This window comes from Vipera berus (genome assembly GCF_964194415.1).
Source record: "Vipera berus genome assembly, chromosome: 5".
In the NCBI taxonomy this organism is placed as follows: domain Eukaryota; kingdom Metazoa; phylum Chordata; class Lepidosauria; order Squamata; family Viperidae; genus Vipera; species Vipera berus.
Window position 1 is genome coordinate 95,625,656 of NC_138207.1, and position 17,978 is coordinate 95,643,633.

At 42.3% G+C, this 17,978-nt stretch overlaps 1 protein-coding gene across 4 annotated transcripts in view; it reads left to right on the forward strand.

Moving 5' to 3' along the window:
- Nucleotides 1-514: 514 nt before the first annotated feature.
- The window catches only part of CCSER2 (coiled-coil serine rich protein 2), a 55,502-nt gene continuing 38,038 nt past the window's right edge, over nt 515-17,978 (forward strand). For 2 of the 4 annotated variants that reach the window (XM_081329045.1, XM_081329048.1), the window contains exons 1-3: nt 515-576; nt 10,119-11,545; nt 13,328-13,533. In XM_081329045.1, coding sequence (XP_081185171.1) covers nt 10,162-11,545; nt 13,328-13,533 — 1,590 coding nt within the window. In that variant the 5' untranslated portion in view covers nt 515-576; nt 10,119-10,161. The remainder of the gene's footprint in view (nt 577-10,118; nt 11,546-13,327; nt 13,534-17,978) is intronic. The other 2 variants (XM_081329046.1, XM_081329047.1) reach the window with 2 other exon arrangements.

Sequence of the window (17,978 nt, forward strand, 5' to 3'; positions counted from 1 at the left end):
CCCGCCCAGCTCAGAGAGAGAGCTCCAACCAAGGGCCCCGCAGAGACCTGCCTCTAGGCCAGGGGTCTTCAAACTCGGCCCTTTTATGACTCATGGACTTCAATTCCCAGAATTCCTCAGCCAGTGTGCCTGGCTGAGGAATTCTGGGAGTTGAAGTCCATGAGTCATAAAAGGGCCGAGTTTGAAGACCTCCGCTCTAGGCCTCCCCATTTAATTTTCCCCGGGTGGCAGGCAGCCTGAGCATCGGGTGCCGCCACCGCCGCCGGATGGACAGGACGGAGAAGCCATTAAACTCCTCCTGCTCCCGCCCCCTCCCCCTCCAGGTTTGAATCCAAGCGGGAAAAGCCGTTGCGGGCCAAGGGGGCGGGGCCAGCGGAAGGTTCGCTAAGGGAGGCGGCGGCGGCCGAGCGCCAGTGCGCCTGCGCCGAGAGGCTGACGCGACATCAGCTGTCAGCCGGGAAGGGCGGGGTGGGAGGAGGGAGCAGAGCCGGCAGCCAGTTCCGGGGCCGGAACCAAAGCGGCCCAGCTCCTCCCTCTCCTCTTCCCAAGACGGCCGCCGCCTCGCCCGCTCCTGCGGTGAGTGTGTGTGTGTGTGTGTGTGGGGGGGTGAACCTCCGGGGAGGGCGTCCCTGGCCAAGTTTGCCGGGAGGGGGGAGGCCCGGCTGGATGAGGTTGCCCCCCCCAAAAAAAAACAACCCTCGGCGTGCGAGGATGCTCGGCGGGATCTCCTGGGTCGTGGGAATCGATGGCAGCCACGCCGGGGAACTCCCCGCCCCCCCCCCGCAAGCTTGGGAAAGAAGGAAGGGCCCCCAGAGAGCCCCTCTTTCCCAATGGCTGGAATGCTGTGAGCCAGGAATGCCTCCCCTTTCTCTCTCTCTCTCTCTCTCTCTCTCTCTCCCTCCATCTATTTATCCCCCTCTCTTTCTCTCCCTGTTCCTCCCTCTCTCTTTATCTGCCTGCCTGCCTATTTATCTACCTACCTACCTACCTACCTTCTATTTATTATCTTTATCGTCTATCTATCTTCTTATCTCTATCATCTGCCTGCCTGCCTGCCTGCCTGCCTGCCTGCCTATCTATCTATCTATCTATCTATCTATCTATCTATCTATCTATCTATCTATCTATCTATCTATCTATCTATCTATCTATCTATCTATCTATCTATCTATCTATCTATCTATCTATCTATCTATCTTATATTTATTATCTTTATCATCTATCTTCTACTTATTATCTCTATCATCTGCCTGCCTATCTATCTATCTATCTATCTATCTATCTATCTATCTATCTATCTATCTATCTATCTATCTTATATTTATTATCTTTATCATCTATCTTCTACTTATTATCTCTATCATCTGCCTGCCTATCTATCTATCTATCTATCTTATATTTATTATCTTTATCATCTATCTTCTACTTATTATCTCTATCATCTGCCTGCCTGCCTGCCTGCCTGCCTGCCTGTCTGTCTGTCTGTCTATCTATCTATCTATCTATCTATCTATCTATCTATCTATCTATCTATCTATCTATCTATCTATCTATCTATCTATCTATCTATCTATCTATCCCCTCTCCCCTATCTTTCTATTTACCTACCTACTCCTTTCTCTCTTTCCCTCTCTCTTCCTGTCTCTATCCATGTATTTGTTTTTGAACTGCCCATGTCTCTCGTGAAAGGGACCGTTTCTTTAGAAGAGAAAGAGAGAGGCACTCCTCCTCTTACTGGGGCTTTGCTCTCTGGCTCCTGTGCCTCACAGAAAGGACCCGGGGTGCCTCTTTCCCCCATCTCTGCAGAAGGGGAGCCTGTTGGGATGGGCAGGCTTGGCCCTCTGCCTCTTGGGGCCTGCCAAGAGGGTCTCCTTCCCCAGGGCACAGGGAGAAGGTGGGGGGGAAGAGCACCGCCCGCCCAGCACAAAAGGCTTCTCACTCCAAGGATTAATTAAAGGCAATCTTTCAATTGAAGCTGCTGACCTCCGCACTCAATTCTGGCCAGTCACTTCCGCTCATCCCTGCCTTCCTCCCCAGGTCGCAGGGAAGAATAAAAGGAGGGGAAGAGGGATATGCATCGCCCAGAGCACCTTGGCGAAAGGGTGGGTTCAAATGGGAGCCAGAAGCAAATGCAATTTTTTTTTTATCCCATTTATATCCTGCCCTTCTCCGAAGACTCAGGGCGGCTTACAATCTAAAGCACAAATCAATGTGCTTAGCAATAGCCTTCATTCTATGTATGTGCCTGCTTATTAGGGCTTTCGCCCCCCCCCCAGCGGCATTATTACAAAGTCAGCTTAATTGCCCCCAACAATCTGGGTCCTCATTTTACCTACCTCGGAAGGATGGAAGGCTGAGTCAACCTTGAGCCTGGTGGGATGCGAACCTGCACTAATTGCAGGCAGCTGGTGTTAATTAAGGAGGCATTAGCCCACTGTTCCACCAAGGCTTGCAATTGCAAGAATAGTTGACTAGCCAAGGAAGGGTTTTGTCTTCATGAGTAGGTGGGGGTGGGTGGTGGCGGTGGCTAAATGCAGTATGAGTTTTAATGCCTATGGAAGTGTTACAAGACTTATTACAAAAGCTGTGTTACTGTTTTTGGAAATCTTGTTTATTTTCTAAAAACATGCACGTAGCCTCCCTCTCTTTCAACCCACTCTGTTGTTTGGAAATTTAGTTGAAAAACGCCATAAGTGCTTTTTCCCAAAGGCAATTGGACTTACTAGGTTTTTTTTCCCTTTGGAAAACTTTTCGCTTCTCATCCAAGAAGCTTCTTTAGTTTTGAAGAAAGAAGGAGAGAGAAAAAAAAAACCCAAGAAAGTCCAGTTGCCTTTTGGAAAAAGCTCTTTTGGCACCACCATGACCTGGATGATTGAGAAACTCTATAGACGATAGTTGGGAAACATTTTTTTCTAACCCCATCCCCCAACCTTCTTTCTTATCTCTGCTTCTTGCCATTAAAAGCTTTTAGAAACTCAGGGGGTCTCCAGAATTTAATCCATGGTTGAGACATCCATGGTTCCTCTTCAGTTTTTCAGAAAAAGTCTCTGTGCCGTCTGGAATTAACTCTTCCGTGGCTTTCCTAATCTCACGTTAAAATCCACACCTGACCTACAGACCAGTAGATGCCTGTTCTGTGACAACATATAATGATTAACAAAATGTGACTCCCTTAGTTGGAGGCAGACATAAAACCTTCCCATGCCACAGGTCCCTCTAAATCAATGGCTAAGTGGGAAGATTTCCAGGATACCACAGAAAGGTGAGAGCAGATGCCGGCTCCTATTGCAGAGCCAACTAATCCCTCTACTAGAAAGAGAAGATCTTTAAAAGGATTAAAACATATTTTTATTTTCCTTAATTATAGTACTTGAAAGTCGCCTGTAGAAGAACCGCTCTTAATACAGGAATGAAAGGTGGAATAACAATAAAACTGAGATAATGATGGGAGTCATTATCTCAGTTTTAAAATGCCCATCTCAAAATAGACCTCTCATCCTCCCCTCAAGAATAGCTTTCATTTACATAAAGATATATTATTTTAAGACTATGGCAATTTCTTCTAATGTATAGAAACTGCTCTTGGCCCTTCTCTTCTGATCAAGTGGGAAGAAAGAATCATAGGGTTGGTCACTGGCTGATTGTAAAGCGATCAACCTGCAGTAGTAATTTTGATGATGAAAGTGATACGATATGAATTGTTAAGAGCGTATTAATAAACATGCTGTAGTCTACATTTCTTAATAGCTTTTCTTCCATGTTTTTTATAGAAAGTTTAAATTTCATGTTCATTTTCGTATTAGTACTTACATTTTCTCTTCTCCATCCAGGAACATAAAATAATGGCTTAGTAACTGACTCAATTAAGTACAGAGGTTTAATGTATCTAATCTGTTTCTATATTAAACGGATTTACATGTTAAAGTAGAGTCTTGAATTGGAAAATACAAATGATATTGCTGATCTTAATTGTGAGTTACAATTTACCCAGAAGATTTTTAAAATGTATTAATTGGAATAAAATAGCCGAGAATCCAAGGGTTTTCAATTATGTTTCCTAATCGGTTTTTCCCCTCTCCAAATTAATTTGTTCTCTTGCTCAAGCTTAATAACCAGCTATCTTTCTAAATAATAATGATTAACCCTGGCAAGTGAAGAAGTTAATTTGAGAAAAAGATCTAGTAGGTTGTGCAGGCAGATTCAGTTCCAGGAAGGTTTTTCAGAAGGTGTGGGAATGTGAATGGCTCTTGTCTGCAGCTCTTTAAAGCAGCTATGTCATTGTCGAACATCATCATCTATCAGCAGAGGAAGGAAGATCAGCATTGCAGTGGTGTATGAATGGCATACAACCCTTGAACTTTCATTTGAGGAATTTGTGAATCTTACTTCTTTGTCCTTCAGTCTGGAAGCACTTTGAGGAAAAGAGTTTAGGTTTTGGTGAGCAAGGAATGCAGGCTGATTTGTATAATGATGAAGATGATGATGTTGGAAGGGACCTTGGAGGTCATCTAGTCCAACCCCCTGCTCAGGCAGGAAACCCTATACCAAATGGCTGTCCAGTCTCTTCTTAAAAACTTCCAGTGTTGGAGCATTCCCAGTTTCTGGAGGCAGGTTGTTCCACTGGTTAATTGTTCTCAATGTCAGGAAATTTCTCCTTGGTTCTAGGTTGCTTCTCTCTTTGGTTAATTTCCATCCATTACTTATCCTGCCTTCAGGTTCTTTGGAGACTAGCTTGACTCCCTCTTCTTTGGGGCAGCCCCTGAGATATTGGAAGACGGCTATCATGTCCCGCCTCATCCTTCTCTTCATTAAACTAGACATACCCAATTCCAGCAACCTTGTGCTTTGGAGATTCTTCAGTAAATGGGGAGGGAAATAATGGCTTAGTTCTCATGCCGTCTACTTTGAAATCTAGGATGAGGCCATCAGATGATTATTATTTTTAATCAAAGCCTAGGGGAGGGGAATAGAGAATGATGAGTTGAACTGTCTTCTCCCACAGGGGAATAATAGCAGCCAATGTTACACCTGGGCTGGATCAGTGCAGGTAGCCCTCGGCTAACGACCACAATTTGAGCCCAAAATTTCCCGTTGCTAAGTGGGATAGTTAAGTGAGTTGCGCCTCATGTTACGATTTCTTTTGTCACAGGTGTTAAGTGATTTTTTTTGTTGTGGTTATTAAGGGAATCATGCGGTCATTAAGCAAATCGGGCTTATCCTATTGACGTTGATAGGTGGAACCAACTGGGGAGGTTAGAAATGGTGGATCACATACCCTGGGACAGTGCAACTCTCCTAAATACATGCCTGTTGCCAAGTGCCCGAATTTTGATCATTTGGTCATGGAGATGCTGTGATGGTCATAAGTGTGAAAAATAAGGAGTCATAAGTCACTTGTTTCGGTGCTGTTGTAACCTCAGTCACTAAATGAATTTGTTGTAAGTCAAGGACTACCTGTGTTTTAAAGAGATTACATTTCCAGCCTTGGAGAAAAAAGTAGGCTGATTGCCCATGATGGAGAAATGGCTGTGGTGTTGGTTACGTGTGCAAAAACATGTGAATATACAATGCTATTAATTTCTAGTGCCTCTGCATAACCTGTGTGTTAAATTGTATTTATGTAAACTCTGTAATCACGCAAATTGTATGGCCAGTTTTGTCATGTATAGAGTGCTTAAAATGACTTACTAGCATATTTAATAATTTTAAGTAAAATAAGAAGGGACGCGGTGGCTCAGTGGGTTAGGACGCTGAACTTGTCGATCGGAAGGTCGGCAGTTTGGCGGGTCGAATCCCGAGTGCCGCGTAGCAGAGTGAGCGCCTGTTACTCGTCCCAGCTTCTGCCAACCTAGCAGTTCAAAAGCATGTAAAAATGCAAGTAGAAAAATAGGGACCCCTCCGGTGGGAAGGTAACAGCGTTCCATGCGCCTTTGGCATCTAGTCATGCCGGCCAAATGACCACGGAGACGTCCTCGGACAAGCGCTGGCTCTTCGGCTTTGAAACGGAGATGAGCACCGACCCCTAGAGTCGGAACGACTAGCACGCATGTGCGGGGGAACCTTTACCTTTACCTTACCTTAAGTAAAATAACCTTCTGATCTATAAAATGAGTGCCAGTTTGGAGCTACCCTAATATGTGGACAGTTTAATAATAACAATAAATAATAATAATAATAATAATAATAATAATAATTAATAATAATAATAATAATAATAATACTAAACAAAAAACCAACAATATTGTAATAATAAGATATTATTGGACTGTTGGGTTGTTTGTGCTCTGTGAATGAGATGGTTTTCGTGCAGACTTCTCATCAACACACATGTCACATCAGTGAAGTTTGCTGCTGGTTTGTTTAATGTAGTTGGCCCTGCCATCTTGGTGGGGCATTGTTTCTTCCTTGATGGCTCCTTGGTTAGGATATTGCTTCTTTCCTGATTGTTTCTCTTTTGCCAGTCCCTGCTTTTCTGGGTGTTGGTTGCTGGGGCAGGTATGCCCCGATTACTCATTTCCTCCATGAGCTTTTAAATGCTGCATAGATCAGGGCTTTTCAACTTTTTCACCCATTGTACCATTTTTAGGAAATGGCAACATCCGAGTACCACCAGTCGCCTAGCAAGGGGTCAAAAGCTTGATGACCAAAAAGAAAAAAAAAGTGATGAAGTACAGGTAGTCCTTGACTTAATTTGCTAAGTGACTGTTTGAAGTTACAAGGACACTGAAAAAAGTGCCCCCCAAGCCACAGCTGAGCAATATACCTGCCTGCCTGCCCGGCGGCGCTCTTCCTCCTGGCCGAGATTTTCATTGTTGTGAGCATTTCTGTTGAGGATTGGCAGAGGGGGTGGGGTGGGGGGTGTTTGGTTTTTATTCCCCCTCCCCCTCTGCTGGGTGGTTGCAGCAGGTTTTGTTCACTTCACATGGCCCTGGGACACTGTGACCGTCATAAATATGAATCAGTTGCCAAGCATCTGAATGTAAATCACAAGACCCTGGAGATGCTGCAACATTCCAGCTGATTGGCGCTTCTTCTGGGCTCCGCAGAAGTGCCAGGATCAGCGCCGTGCTCCAGCTGGACCCTGGCGCTGATCCTGGCGCTTCCGCTGAGCCCTGCAGCTCCAGCCATCTCTCGCTTAGGCTTGTGCGGTGCTGCCACCGGTTCAGCTCATTCTCCTCCCTCGCTACCACTTTTCTAGGATGGTCGCGTACCACCTACTAGGTGCCAATGTACCACAGGTGGTACCCATACCACTGGTTGAAAAGCCCTGGCGTAGATGGGTTTATCCCTGTGTTTCTGTTGCTGGCTGTATTGTCAAGAGTGGCAAGCTTCCAGACATCAACTGGCCATTGGAAGATCTGAGGAGCGTTCCTTGATCTCTCAGTGAATAAGCAGATTGAACCACAGTTTCATTTCTGGAATTGTTTTTTTTTATTGAAAAAAAAATACATTTTATCTTTAACAATCCCTCACCCCCTCCCTCCACCCAGCCCTTCCTAACCCTCCCTAACCCTCCCCCCAGCCCTTCCCCCCTCCCCCCTTCCCGACTTCCCAGAGCTAAATACAAGGTATAAAGGTAAAAACAATCATATACAACCATATGTTAACAACAATAAACTATTAAGTCTATCGCACTCTAGCTCATATAAAATGACTACAAGCAATACTAAGATCACATCAAAACTTATACAAATGCTAAATGAAACTTTTTAGACCCATATTTGTTCTGGATATAATCAATCCACTTTTTCCACTCCGTAATAAAACGTTGCTGCGAATGGTCTTTCAAATAAGCCGAAATCTTTGCCATTTCCGCCAGGTCAGAAACTTTTAGAGTCCATTCTTCTATAGTCGGCAGTTCCTCCTTCTTCCAATATTGCCCTACTAAAAGTCTTGCTGCCGTAATTAAGTTCAACATCAGCTTAGTGTCCACAACAGTAGTATCCGTAATTATGCCCAATAAGAACAATTGTGGACAAAACTTTATCCTTTGCTTGAATATCTTCTGCATATTCCACCAGATTTTAATCCAAAAAGCTTTAACCTTTTTACAGGTCCACCATATATGAAAATACGTTGCATCTTCACCCCCACATCTCCAGCATTTAGGTTGATAGTTCGGATACATACTTGCGAGCTTTTTAGGATCTAAATGCCACCTATAAAACATTTTGTAAAAGTTCTCTCTTAAATTTTGAGCTTGCATAAATTTTACGTTCCTCACCCAGATCTTTTCCCAAGTGTCCATTGTAATAACTTCTTGAATATTCTGAGCCCACTTTATCATACAATCTTTAACAAGTTCTGTTTCTGAATCAATTTCTATCAATGCAAGATATATCCGTTTGATATGTGCTGGACCCTGATTTCTAATTTGCTTTACCAGATTTTCATCAGTCATTGAGAAACCAGTTTTCTGGTCTTCTTTCCACCTGGCCCGTAATTGACCATATTGAAACCAGGTTTGAACAATCTTCTCTTCTTGTAAAAGATTGTACGGCTTCAAACACCATACATTCCTCTCCAAACTTAAGATTTCCTTGTATGTAGTCACATCATGTTTGAACCCAACATTTATGTTTTCTATTGCGTGTTTCGGTATTGCCCATAGAGGTATCTTGTAGTTTAGCTTATGTCTATACTTTTTCCAAACTCTCAGCAATGCCTGTCTTAAAATATGCACTTTAAACACGTTATCTACCTTCTTATCAAACAATAAATATGCATGCCAGCCAAATAACAAGTCATGGCCTTCAAGATTTAATAATCTCCCTTGTGTTAAGTTAATCCAGTCACTTATCGCTGACAACGCAGCAGCTTCATAATATAATGTAATTGTTAACATGTTAGATTGAAGCAGATTGAAAAATGCCAGCGGTATTTGAAGCTTTATATCACATGGACGGATGACAGAATATATCAGAAAAAAAAACTTATTAATGGACATCTTTGGTTTGCAGGTTACTGAAGTACAGAACAAAACTTACTCCAGAAACTTTCCAGTTGGGGAAGATTCTCAGTTATCCAGGTTGAGTTGTCTGGAAGTTGAATCAAGGCAACTGGACTTCTTTTACTTTGTACTTTGAAACGTTTTGCTGCTTATCCAAGTAGCTTCTTCAGTCTGAGCAAGTTGGCTGGGGAGGGGCATATATGTCCAGAGAAGTTTCAGTTCTCACCTAATTTGAATGGGCTCCTTAGGTGACTAGACAAAGAATCATTAAGAGTCCTTGTTCCTAAATCCTCCACTGTTCCAATCTGCTCCTAATTTTATAGAAAATAATAGTAATAATAATGCAGACTGCTGGAAAACCTTTCTGCAAGCACAATGGCACTACACGCTGTCTTCTGCCTTTTTTTTTTTACTGGAGGAAGTCTTAATAAATACCCTCCTCAAATAGCATTAGTGAGATATTGCATGCTTGTTATAATTAGTCGATCTCTTGGTAAAGGTTTTTTTTCCCCCATGTAGATAAAATTCTACCTAAAGTGAGGATATTCCACTTATTTAAGTGTCAGGTTTACTCTATTTAACTGTTGTGATTCAGGGTCAGCCTGTTGGTTCGGCAGTTGGGTCGGACGACTCAGAGGAGGAGGGGGGTGTTGAAGAGCTTGCTGAGGGGGTTGGAGAGCTTGCTGATGAGAGCCCTCAGCCAGGCCCCTCCCACCTGGTCACGATGGAGACCCAGCTGTGTGAGCCTGACAGCGTGGATGAAGATGACCCACAGCTGGCCCTGTTCAAGGACGCCCGACGCAGGAGGCAGTCAATCAGGAGTAAACAGAGGAAGGCAATGGGGCACCTCGGAAGGAGGCAGAGAGAAGCCACGCCCTGAACTGTATAAAAGGGGAATGCGTGGGAGGGCTGGTTTGCTGAAGGCAACCGCTTGAATAGTTCCTGTTTCATAGCTCCTGTTTCATGGTTGGTGTCTTGTTTTGCTCTGTTTTATGTTAATAAATTTGGCAGGCTTAATTCCAGCCTCTTGCCATTTGTAAAGGGGTTGTCCCTGCCTTTTCTGCAGGGCTGGTAGCAGGCTGGTAGAGAACATTAACAAATTATGTGTTTCTCTTCAGAGGCATGCCTTGACATTAATATCTCCCTGTTTGTTTGTTTTTCTCTTCAGAGTCAATGTTGGAAGGCTATATCGCATGGAAGGACTATAGCACATGGAAGAAAAAGCTCATACCAGGACGTCTTTGGTTTCCAGGTTGCCCAAATATGGAACAAAGCCTGCGGGAAGTACTCTACAGCCTGTCCCCAATGGGACGGCTCCTCACCTTTCAGGGAATACGCAGATCATTGACAAGAATTTCAGCAAGCACAATGGCACCACTCGTCTGTCTTCCTTTGCATTTAACTGGAGAAAGTCTAACAAATTCCCTCTGGGAGGTCGGATCGGGAATGAATATAACTCCGGTCAGGATCCCAGTGAACAAGTGACCGGGTCGGAAAAGCGTCCTCAGTCTGAAGGATCAGTTAGTCAGGAAGTACTCAGGACCACTTCAAAGGCCACTTTGTCAAAAACAGCGAAACGAGACAACATGTTGGTATCCCCTGCAGAAGAATTAAATCAGAAATGTTTGCCTGGCCTGTCTAATTCGAAGTACGCCAAAAGTTCTTTGTTAAGCAGGACTCCCTACTCTGGTTTTAACGCACCAAAGCCGCAGTTGAATGGGATTTGTGGCAGCCAATCGGTGATAGGCTTCCAGAGGATTAGAGGGAATCATTTTGTCACTCGGAGTAGCTCCGGGGAGAGCTTGGGGAGATCCACAGACAATGTTCCGCCCTCTTGTGAAAAAATGGTCCGGTCGCAAAGCTTCTCACATTCCCTTCAAAGCTCTCTTTTGCCTCCTGCATCTCTTACCAGATCCCACTCGTTTAACAGAGCAGTGGATCTGACGAGGCCTTGCCAGAGTCAACACTTGGCTCTTAGACCACCACAGAGGTCCAGTCTCCTGTCGAGAAGTGCGCGCCAGTTAGATGTGCCCAACGGGAACGAGCCTCTGAGGTACGGGTTTCCTAGGCCATTGGCTGCTTTCGCACCTTCCCATGTCAAGAAACCGCCCCTCTTAAATGGCGCGGGGGATGCGTCTCCTCTGAGATTCAGATCAGGCCGTCCTTCATTGCTGAAGCCTGTGAACCAGCATTTGGGTAGAAAGATCCCTGTAGATGGCAGCGCCGGGAAAGACCCTTCAAATAGTTTAACGGAAGATTTGGAAGATTCCATGGATGCTAAAAGAGATGCCTGTGCAAAAGAAACTCCGAGCAGTGATTTTGTAGAGACCAGCTGTAAAATGTGCACGGATGGCGACGTGGATGAAATATCAATATCTTCCCTGTCCTCTTCGGAGAAAAACGACCTTAGCGAAGATTTTAGCGATGATTTCCTAGATTTAGAAGATCCCAGCCGAACCATGCTAATTGGAGAAGAGAAAGTTCCTGCTGAAAAGCTGGAAGATGGAAATGGGATACCCCCACAATTACTATCTTTTCAGGAAAGCGAGAAGTCGGGCTGCAATAATGAGGAATGGCTGCATATGCATGTCTCAGGTAAATATGCAGGGTGTTGTTTTCCAGTACTTATTTTAGAAGCTAGCGGAACAGATAAGGTGTTGGTACCTCTTACCAAATAGCCACTCCGCTGTGTAACTTCTTTATTAATGTTGTTAATCCTGAACATTCGGCATTTGAAAGTCCACGTGTAACATTCGTCTTTCAAAGAATTGTACTGAATGTCAAAATTCAGATTATATTTGGGTTCATGGTGCAACGTGCACACTTGAAAGCGAACGTTTTCAACTTAAGATGTGCTTAATGTCTACGGAGATTCTCAGTCATCCAGATCACGGCTGTCCCGAAGATGCTTTTTCCGAAAGGCAACTGGACTTTTTTGAGTTTTGTTTTTTTTTCCTCCTTGAAAATGTTTCACTTCTCATCCAAGAAGCTTCCTGGACGAGAAGCAAAATGTTTTCGAGGTGGAAAAAGCTCCAAAAAAAGCCCAGTTGCCTTTTGGAAAAAAACACCTTTGGGGCAACCATTACCTGGATGATTGAGAATCTCCATAGACATTTGCATCAGTTGTAATTTCTAAGTAATCTTCAAGATTAGCCCCTTATCAACATGAACCCAGGATCCACTCCACTTGCTTTTTTCTAGGTAAACTCTGGTCTTCTTGGGAAGCTGATTCAGGTTCACTAACCAAGACAAGCTTCCTTAAAAATGTGGTTGTTCACTATGGTAGTACATTGTGGGTTAGCAGCCTTTGGCTTAGCCCACCGAGGAATGGCATAACAAATGCAAGGCTTCCCCCTTCAGTAGGAGAAGACTGAGCTAGTCTGGTTTAGTGTCCTGCGTGGGTCACCGAATACAATTTGAGAGCTGTTTCGATCTGATAAAAAGTTTGCTCAAGTGGCTTTACGTACCGGCATCTCGTTTAGTCCAAGAGGTTCCATCCTTGGTTATGGGAGGAGAGATGTTACCTCCTGTTGATAGGGCACGTAATTTAGGCGTCCTCCTGGATTCACGACTCAGTTTTGAAGATCATATTGGAGTCGTGGCCAGGGCCCTACGTACAGTCACCCACGCACTCGTTACCTCCCGTATAGATTACTGCAATGCTCTCTACATGGGGCTGCCCTTGAAGACCACCCGGAGGCTCCAGCTGGTGCAGAATGCGGCCGCGCGGGTAGTGATGGAAGCACCCCGATACTCCCATATTACACCCCTTCTGCGTGAGCTGCATTGGTTACCGGTTGTCCCCCGGGTGAGATTTAAGGTGCTGGTACTTAAGCCCTACATGGCTTAGGTCTGGGATACTTGCAGGACCATCTGCTGCCGGGAACGACTTCCCATCGTCCAGTGCGCTCACACAGAGAGGGCCTCCTCAGGGTACCGTCGGCTAGACAATGGCAACCCCCAGGGGGAGGGCCTTCTCTGTGGGAGCGCCAGCCCTATGGAATCAACTCCCCCTTGAGCTTCGGATGGCCCCGGATCTCCGGTCCTTTTGCCGCAGCCTCAAAACACTCCTTTTCCATCAGGCTGACCTGGACTGACAGGGATTTTAATTATGTTTTTAATTTTTAACTTATTTTAATTTTAATTTATTCTACTGGGCCATTAATTTAATTTTCTTTTAACTTCTGTATTATTGTATTTTATTGTTGTTAGCCGCCCTGAGTCCTTCGGGAGATAGGGCGGCATATAAGTCCTAATAATAATAATAATAATAATAATAATAATAATAATAATAATAATAATAATAATAATAATAATAATAAATTAAGAATCTGTATACTGTATTGCATTTAGTTTTTTTCCCCCCTTTTATTTAAGAAGTAGATGACAAGAGTGAAAGTGCCAAACATCCCATTGGGAACAATGAAATTTCTTCAGAAATGGATTACAGAGCTGGCTCCTCTTTTGAGCTTTCCCCCTCTGACAGCTCGGATGGGACCTACATGTGGGACGAAGAAGGGCTGGAGCCCATTGGGAGTGTTCATCCATGCGGCAGTTATGATTCCTCAGAAATGAACAGCATCGTACGTATTCTTTCTTTTTATATACATACATACATACCTACATACATACATACATACATATATACAATCAGTACGGTGCAATTATCTCTGTTGCATCTCACATTAACTCCCATCATTTTCTGGAGAATTCCACAGCACATGCAGCATTTACGAAGATCCCCGTTTGCATAAAGGCAGGAAACGAGAATAATTGGAGAAATTAGAAATAGAGGGGAGACCGGTTAATATAACCAGCTGCCTTCATAAGCTCGGTTGATCTTTAAAGGCAGAAATGAGCGCCTTTGCTTATATCGCTTTTGCAGTTGGTTTGATTATATTAAGATCTTGTCAGCAAATTAATACTTAATTCACTTAATACTATTTTAAGTATTTGTTTGAAATATTTTAAATGAAAAAAAAAGTTAAAGAGGTCGTGCTCTTCAAAATTCTTTAGAAGTGTTTTTGCACCTGAGGAGCAAGAGTGGTTTGAAAGACAACTGCTTAGGATGTTGTGTCGAGGATATTCAGTATTCTATATTTTTGCCTTTGACTAATGGCCCATCAATGCTGCTAACATCGGACGTTCTTGCCTTGACAACATATGGAGATGCAGCCTTTTTCTTTAACTTGTGTGTTACTCTTAAGAGTTAGAATTAGATGATCCTGGGGGTGGGAGGAGGAAGAATGTGTATGGGAATTAGTTAGACATAACAATATCGTCGTAGCGTATAATTGAAAGTTGTTTGAAATAAGAGATGATCAGAAATGGCGGGTTGGAGAACTGGAGGGAAAGCCCGCATTTCAAACTAACTGGAGAATGTGATTTATGACTGCTACTTGGAGGAGGGAATTGTGCTTTGATACTATGTGTTCAGGGGAGGGGAATTCAGATTTTGGCTTCGACCGTGTACGTGCGGACGCTATGCTTCTCGAATAAAGATGCTTTAAGGTAAACAATGCCTCGAAGTTCTTTGAAGAGTTTCATCTGTCGGAACCATGACATGGCCTATGGAAATTGAGGCTGCATCAGAACGTTTGTAAATGCTTGATATTAAGCTGGAAGTCTGGGACTGATGCCTTGTGGAAAGGGGAGAAAGTTTGAAAACTTCCAATTCTTCATTTGATGAAGAATGCTGATACGATCTGCTAATATCACATGTTGCTTTCGCGATTTTTCCAGTTGTCCTGTTTGAAGAAATCTAATTTAGTGATTGGCTTCTATCTACGGGTAGTCCTCAACTTAAGAACCACAATTTTTTTGTTGCTAAGTGAGATAGTCGTTAAGTGAATTTTGCCCCATTTTACAACCTTGTTTGCCACGGTTGTTAAATAGATCACTGCAGTTGTTAAAATCAGTAACATGGTTGTTAAGTGAATCTGGCTTCCTTCATTGACTTGACTTGTCTGAAGGTGGCATAAAGGGAATCACGTGATCCTGGGACACTGCAACCGTCGTAAATACATGCCAGTTGCCAAGTGTCTAATTTTAATCAGGGATGCTGCAACGGTCTTGTGTGACAAACAGCTATAAGTCACTTTTTTTAGTGTTGTTTTAGCTTCAAACAGTCACTGAACAAATGGTTGTAAGTTGAGGCTACCTGCAATATCTTCCATGGTGAAATGAATGCAAAAGAAAATAAGAGTTTTTGTGTTCTCTGCTCCCCCTACAGCTATCCTCATTGTTGCTTAGTTGTTTCAGATATATTTTTTTTAAAAAAATCTGAAATTTATTATTATCAGTATGTGAAATCTGCTCTGAAGCCTGGAAATCAAGACAGGAGGGAATATTAATCTGAAGACATTAAGATTTATTAGATTAATACTCTGAAAATATTTGCACTTAAAAGCCTATACTAGGATTCTTAAGAGTCCAGCTGTGATATTTTATTTCTTGAGCAGAAATTTGGATTTCTGCAAGGTTCAGAAAGATATTTTTTTGAGAGTGGTTCATTGTTTTTAGCAGCTGCACCAATTTTCCGCCCCTGGTTTTGGCCTTGGACCCCAGTATCAATAAACACAAAGACATCAAGGCTGAAATTGTCTACTGAAGAGATAAATTTTGTTCCCTTTGAAAAAGTCAACTTTGTAAATAGCTACTAACAACTTTGTTAACCATCCGCTAACTTTTCATTTTACTAAATAGGCTTAGAAATTTAAGATACAATCTTTCTTCTTTAGGAGCTGAAATATAAACACTAATGGGAATGTCTAAACACTGTCCTGTATTTGAAAACATGGTGTGTTAAACTGTATGAAAAGGTCTAGATGATTTTTGGTGCAACTTCCCTCTCCTTCCCAAATTTAAATACAGTTAAGTCTGCGTGACGGGTCCCCCAAACCCCCATCCGTGGGATGCAGGTAGCACGCAAAATCACACACACACTGGTCCGCGGAAAAACCTTTCTCCATAGCACCGGCCCCCGGTGCCCAAAAGGTTGGGGACCTCTGCTGTATGATATTGAATATTTAAGCAGCTCTTTAGGAATTTTGTGAGTAGAGGCTAGATGGCAGCACGACAGTGTATCATAACTGGTGTAAACATTCTGTGTCAGACTTCCCCTTTCTGATTATGTAATTAACTTGGCAACAGTAGTGCCGATATTCACAACTGCATTTATTTATTTGTTCCTGAAAGAAATGAAGTTAACTGGATGCTTGACTGATCATGTGTGCTAGAGTTTGTGCCAAATATCCAATTGCCTAGAATTTAGCACACTTTGCATGTCTAACGGTCTCCTTTGTAGAATTCTGACACTAGATACAAAATGCCATTAGTGCTGTCTTGTTCCACCTAGAAAGCAATCTACATTGTTAGCCACAGGTAATACAAATATTATTTTCACATAAATAGCAGAGTTACATACATCGCTTGAGAAATGTATAAGCTTTTATAATTAAGAAGCCAGACGTCTTACGGCTGTGTCTTCTAAGAAATGAAATGGTAGCATCCGTATCTACCAATATATTATTTAATTTAATTTAATTTAATAATATTTATATACCGCCCTTCTCCCTGAGGACTCAGGGCGGTTCACAGGGCAGAATAAAATACTAAATACAAACGTATGCCTTATCACACTTTACAATTCGATTCATTCAAAGTTGTCCTGTGTGTCCACAATATTAGAACATAGAGTCATGCTGTGGGCATGAAATAAATACTTTGTGGTATGAAACGTCTGCTTAAAAAGTAGTGTGTTCTCTGTTTAATTTTAATTTTTGTTCTACAATACATAGAGTTTAAATTTTAAAATATTCCTTCAGTGCAAATTTATATAGAGTTATTGGAGATCTTTATATATAAAGATTTCCAATAATTCTGCTGAAGATATTAGTGCTTTATGTGTAAAAGACTCAGGGGAGAGAATTAATTCTGATGTGGCAAAGTTTGCAAGAGAGCAGAATGATCAACACAGGGCAACAACATGTAATTATAAAGAAAAGAGAGTTGGCATCATCTTCCTTATGGTTTATTATTCAATTAACTGCTGCATGAGTGAAGATGTAAGGGCCAGGGCATCCATTTTCTCAGGTATTAAGATAGCTAGTTACAACAAGCCAGTGAGACAAGTCAGTTAAATCACAGAATTTAAAAAGAAGCAGAGAAGAAATATTGCTTGTCTTGCTTTTTAATCCTCATTGCATTGGTAAATCATGGGAATCCTAATTTTGGAAAGCAGAAAGCAGAAGTCCATCCATCTATCTGACAGTAATATTCCTGGTACATGGCATTTGTAGAGGCTTTACTTTGTGACACAGCCTATCGCTTAAAAGTATGGTAATAGTTAAACTGTGTCAAAAGTCTTCAGTAGGCTTTAGAGTATTTATTCTCTCTGCCTGATCAGTAAAAAAAACATAAATACAAATTAAAAATAAATACAAATCCCAAATTTAGTCGTGAATTATACCTTATAAAATATGGATCCTGTGTTTTTTTTAAAACTTAGTTTGAAAAACGTGCACAGACATTTGAATACCGCAATGATTAAATCTTGTTACATTTATGGGTTGGATATCTTAATTATCCATCCAATGCGAGGCCTCAAGCAAAGCTTGAGATGGTTTTCGGTGGGGGGGGGCGTTGTTGGTTAAAAAAGAAACACTTATTGGTCTGCTGCTTTTCCAGCTAGAAACTGGTCAGCATTTTTGCTTTCTGCCTATTAAAGCTGCACATTTTTCTTATTGTTTGAAGGTGACCTTTTGCAGTAAGCAACATGCAGGATTGTAGAGGTCACACTGAAACAAAGCAAAGCTATAAAAAGAATGTGGCTGGAATCACAGTCAATGGCGATCAGCTTTATTCAGAGCAAAACAGTGTGTGTATGTGTGTGTGTATATCTCTATCTATCTATCTATCTATCTATCTATCTATCTATCTATCTATCTATCTATCTCTATCATCTATCTATCTATCTAATCTATCTATCTATCTATCTATCTATCTATCTATCTATCTATCTATCTAT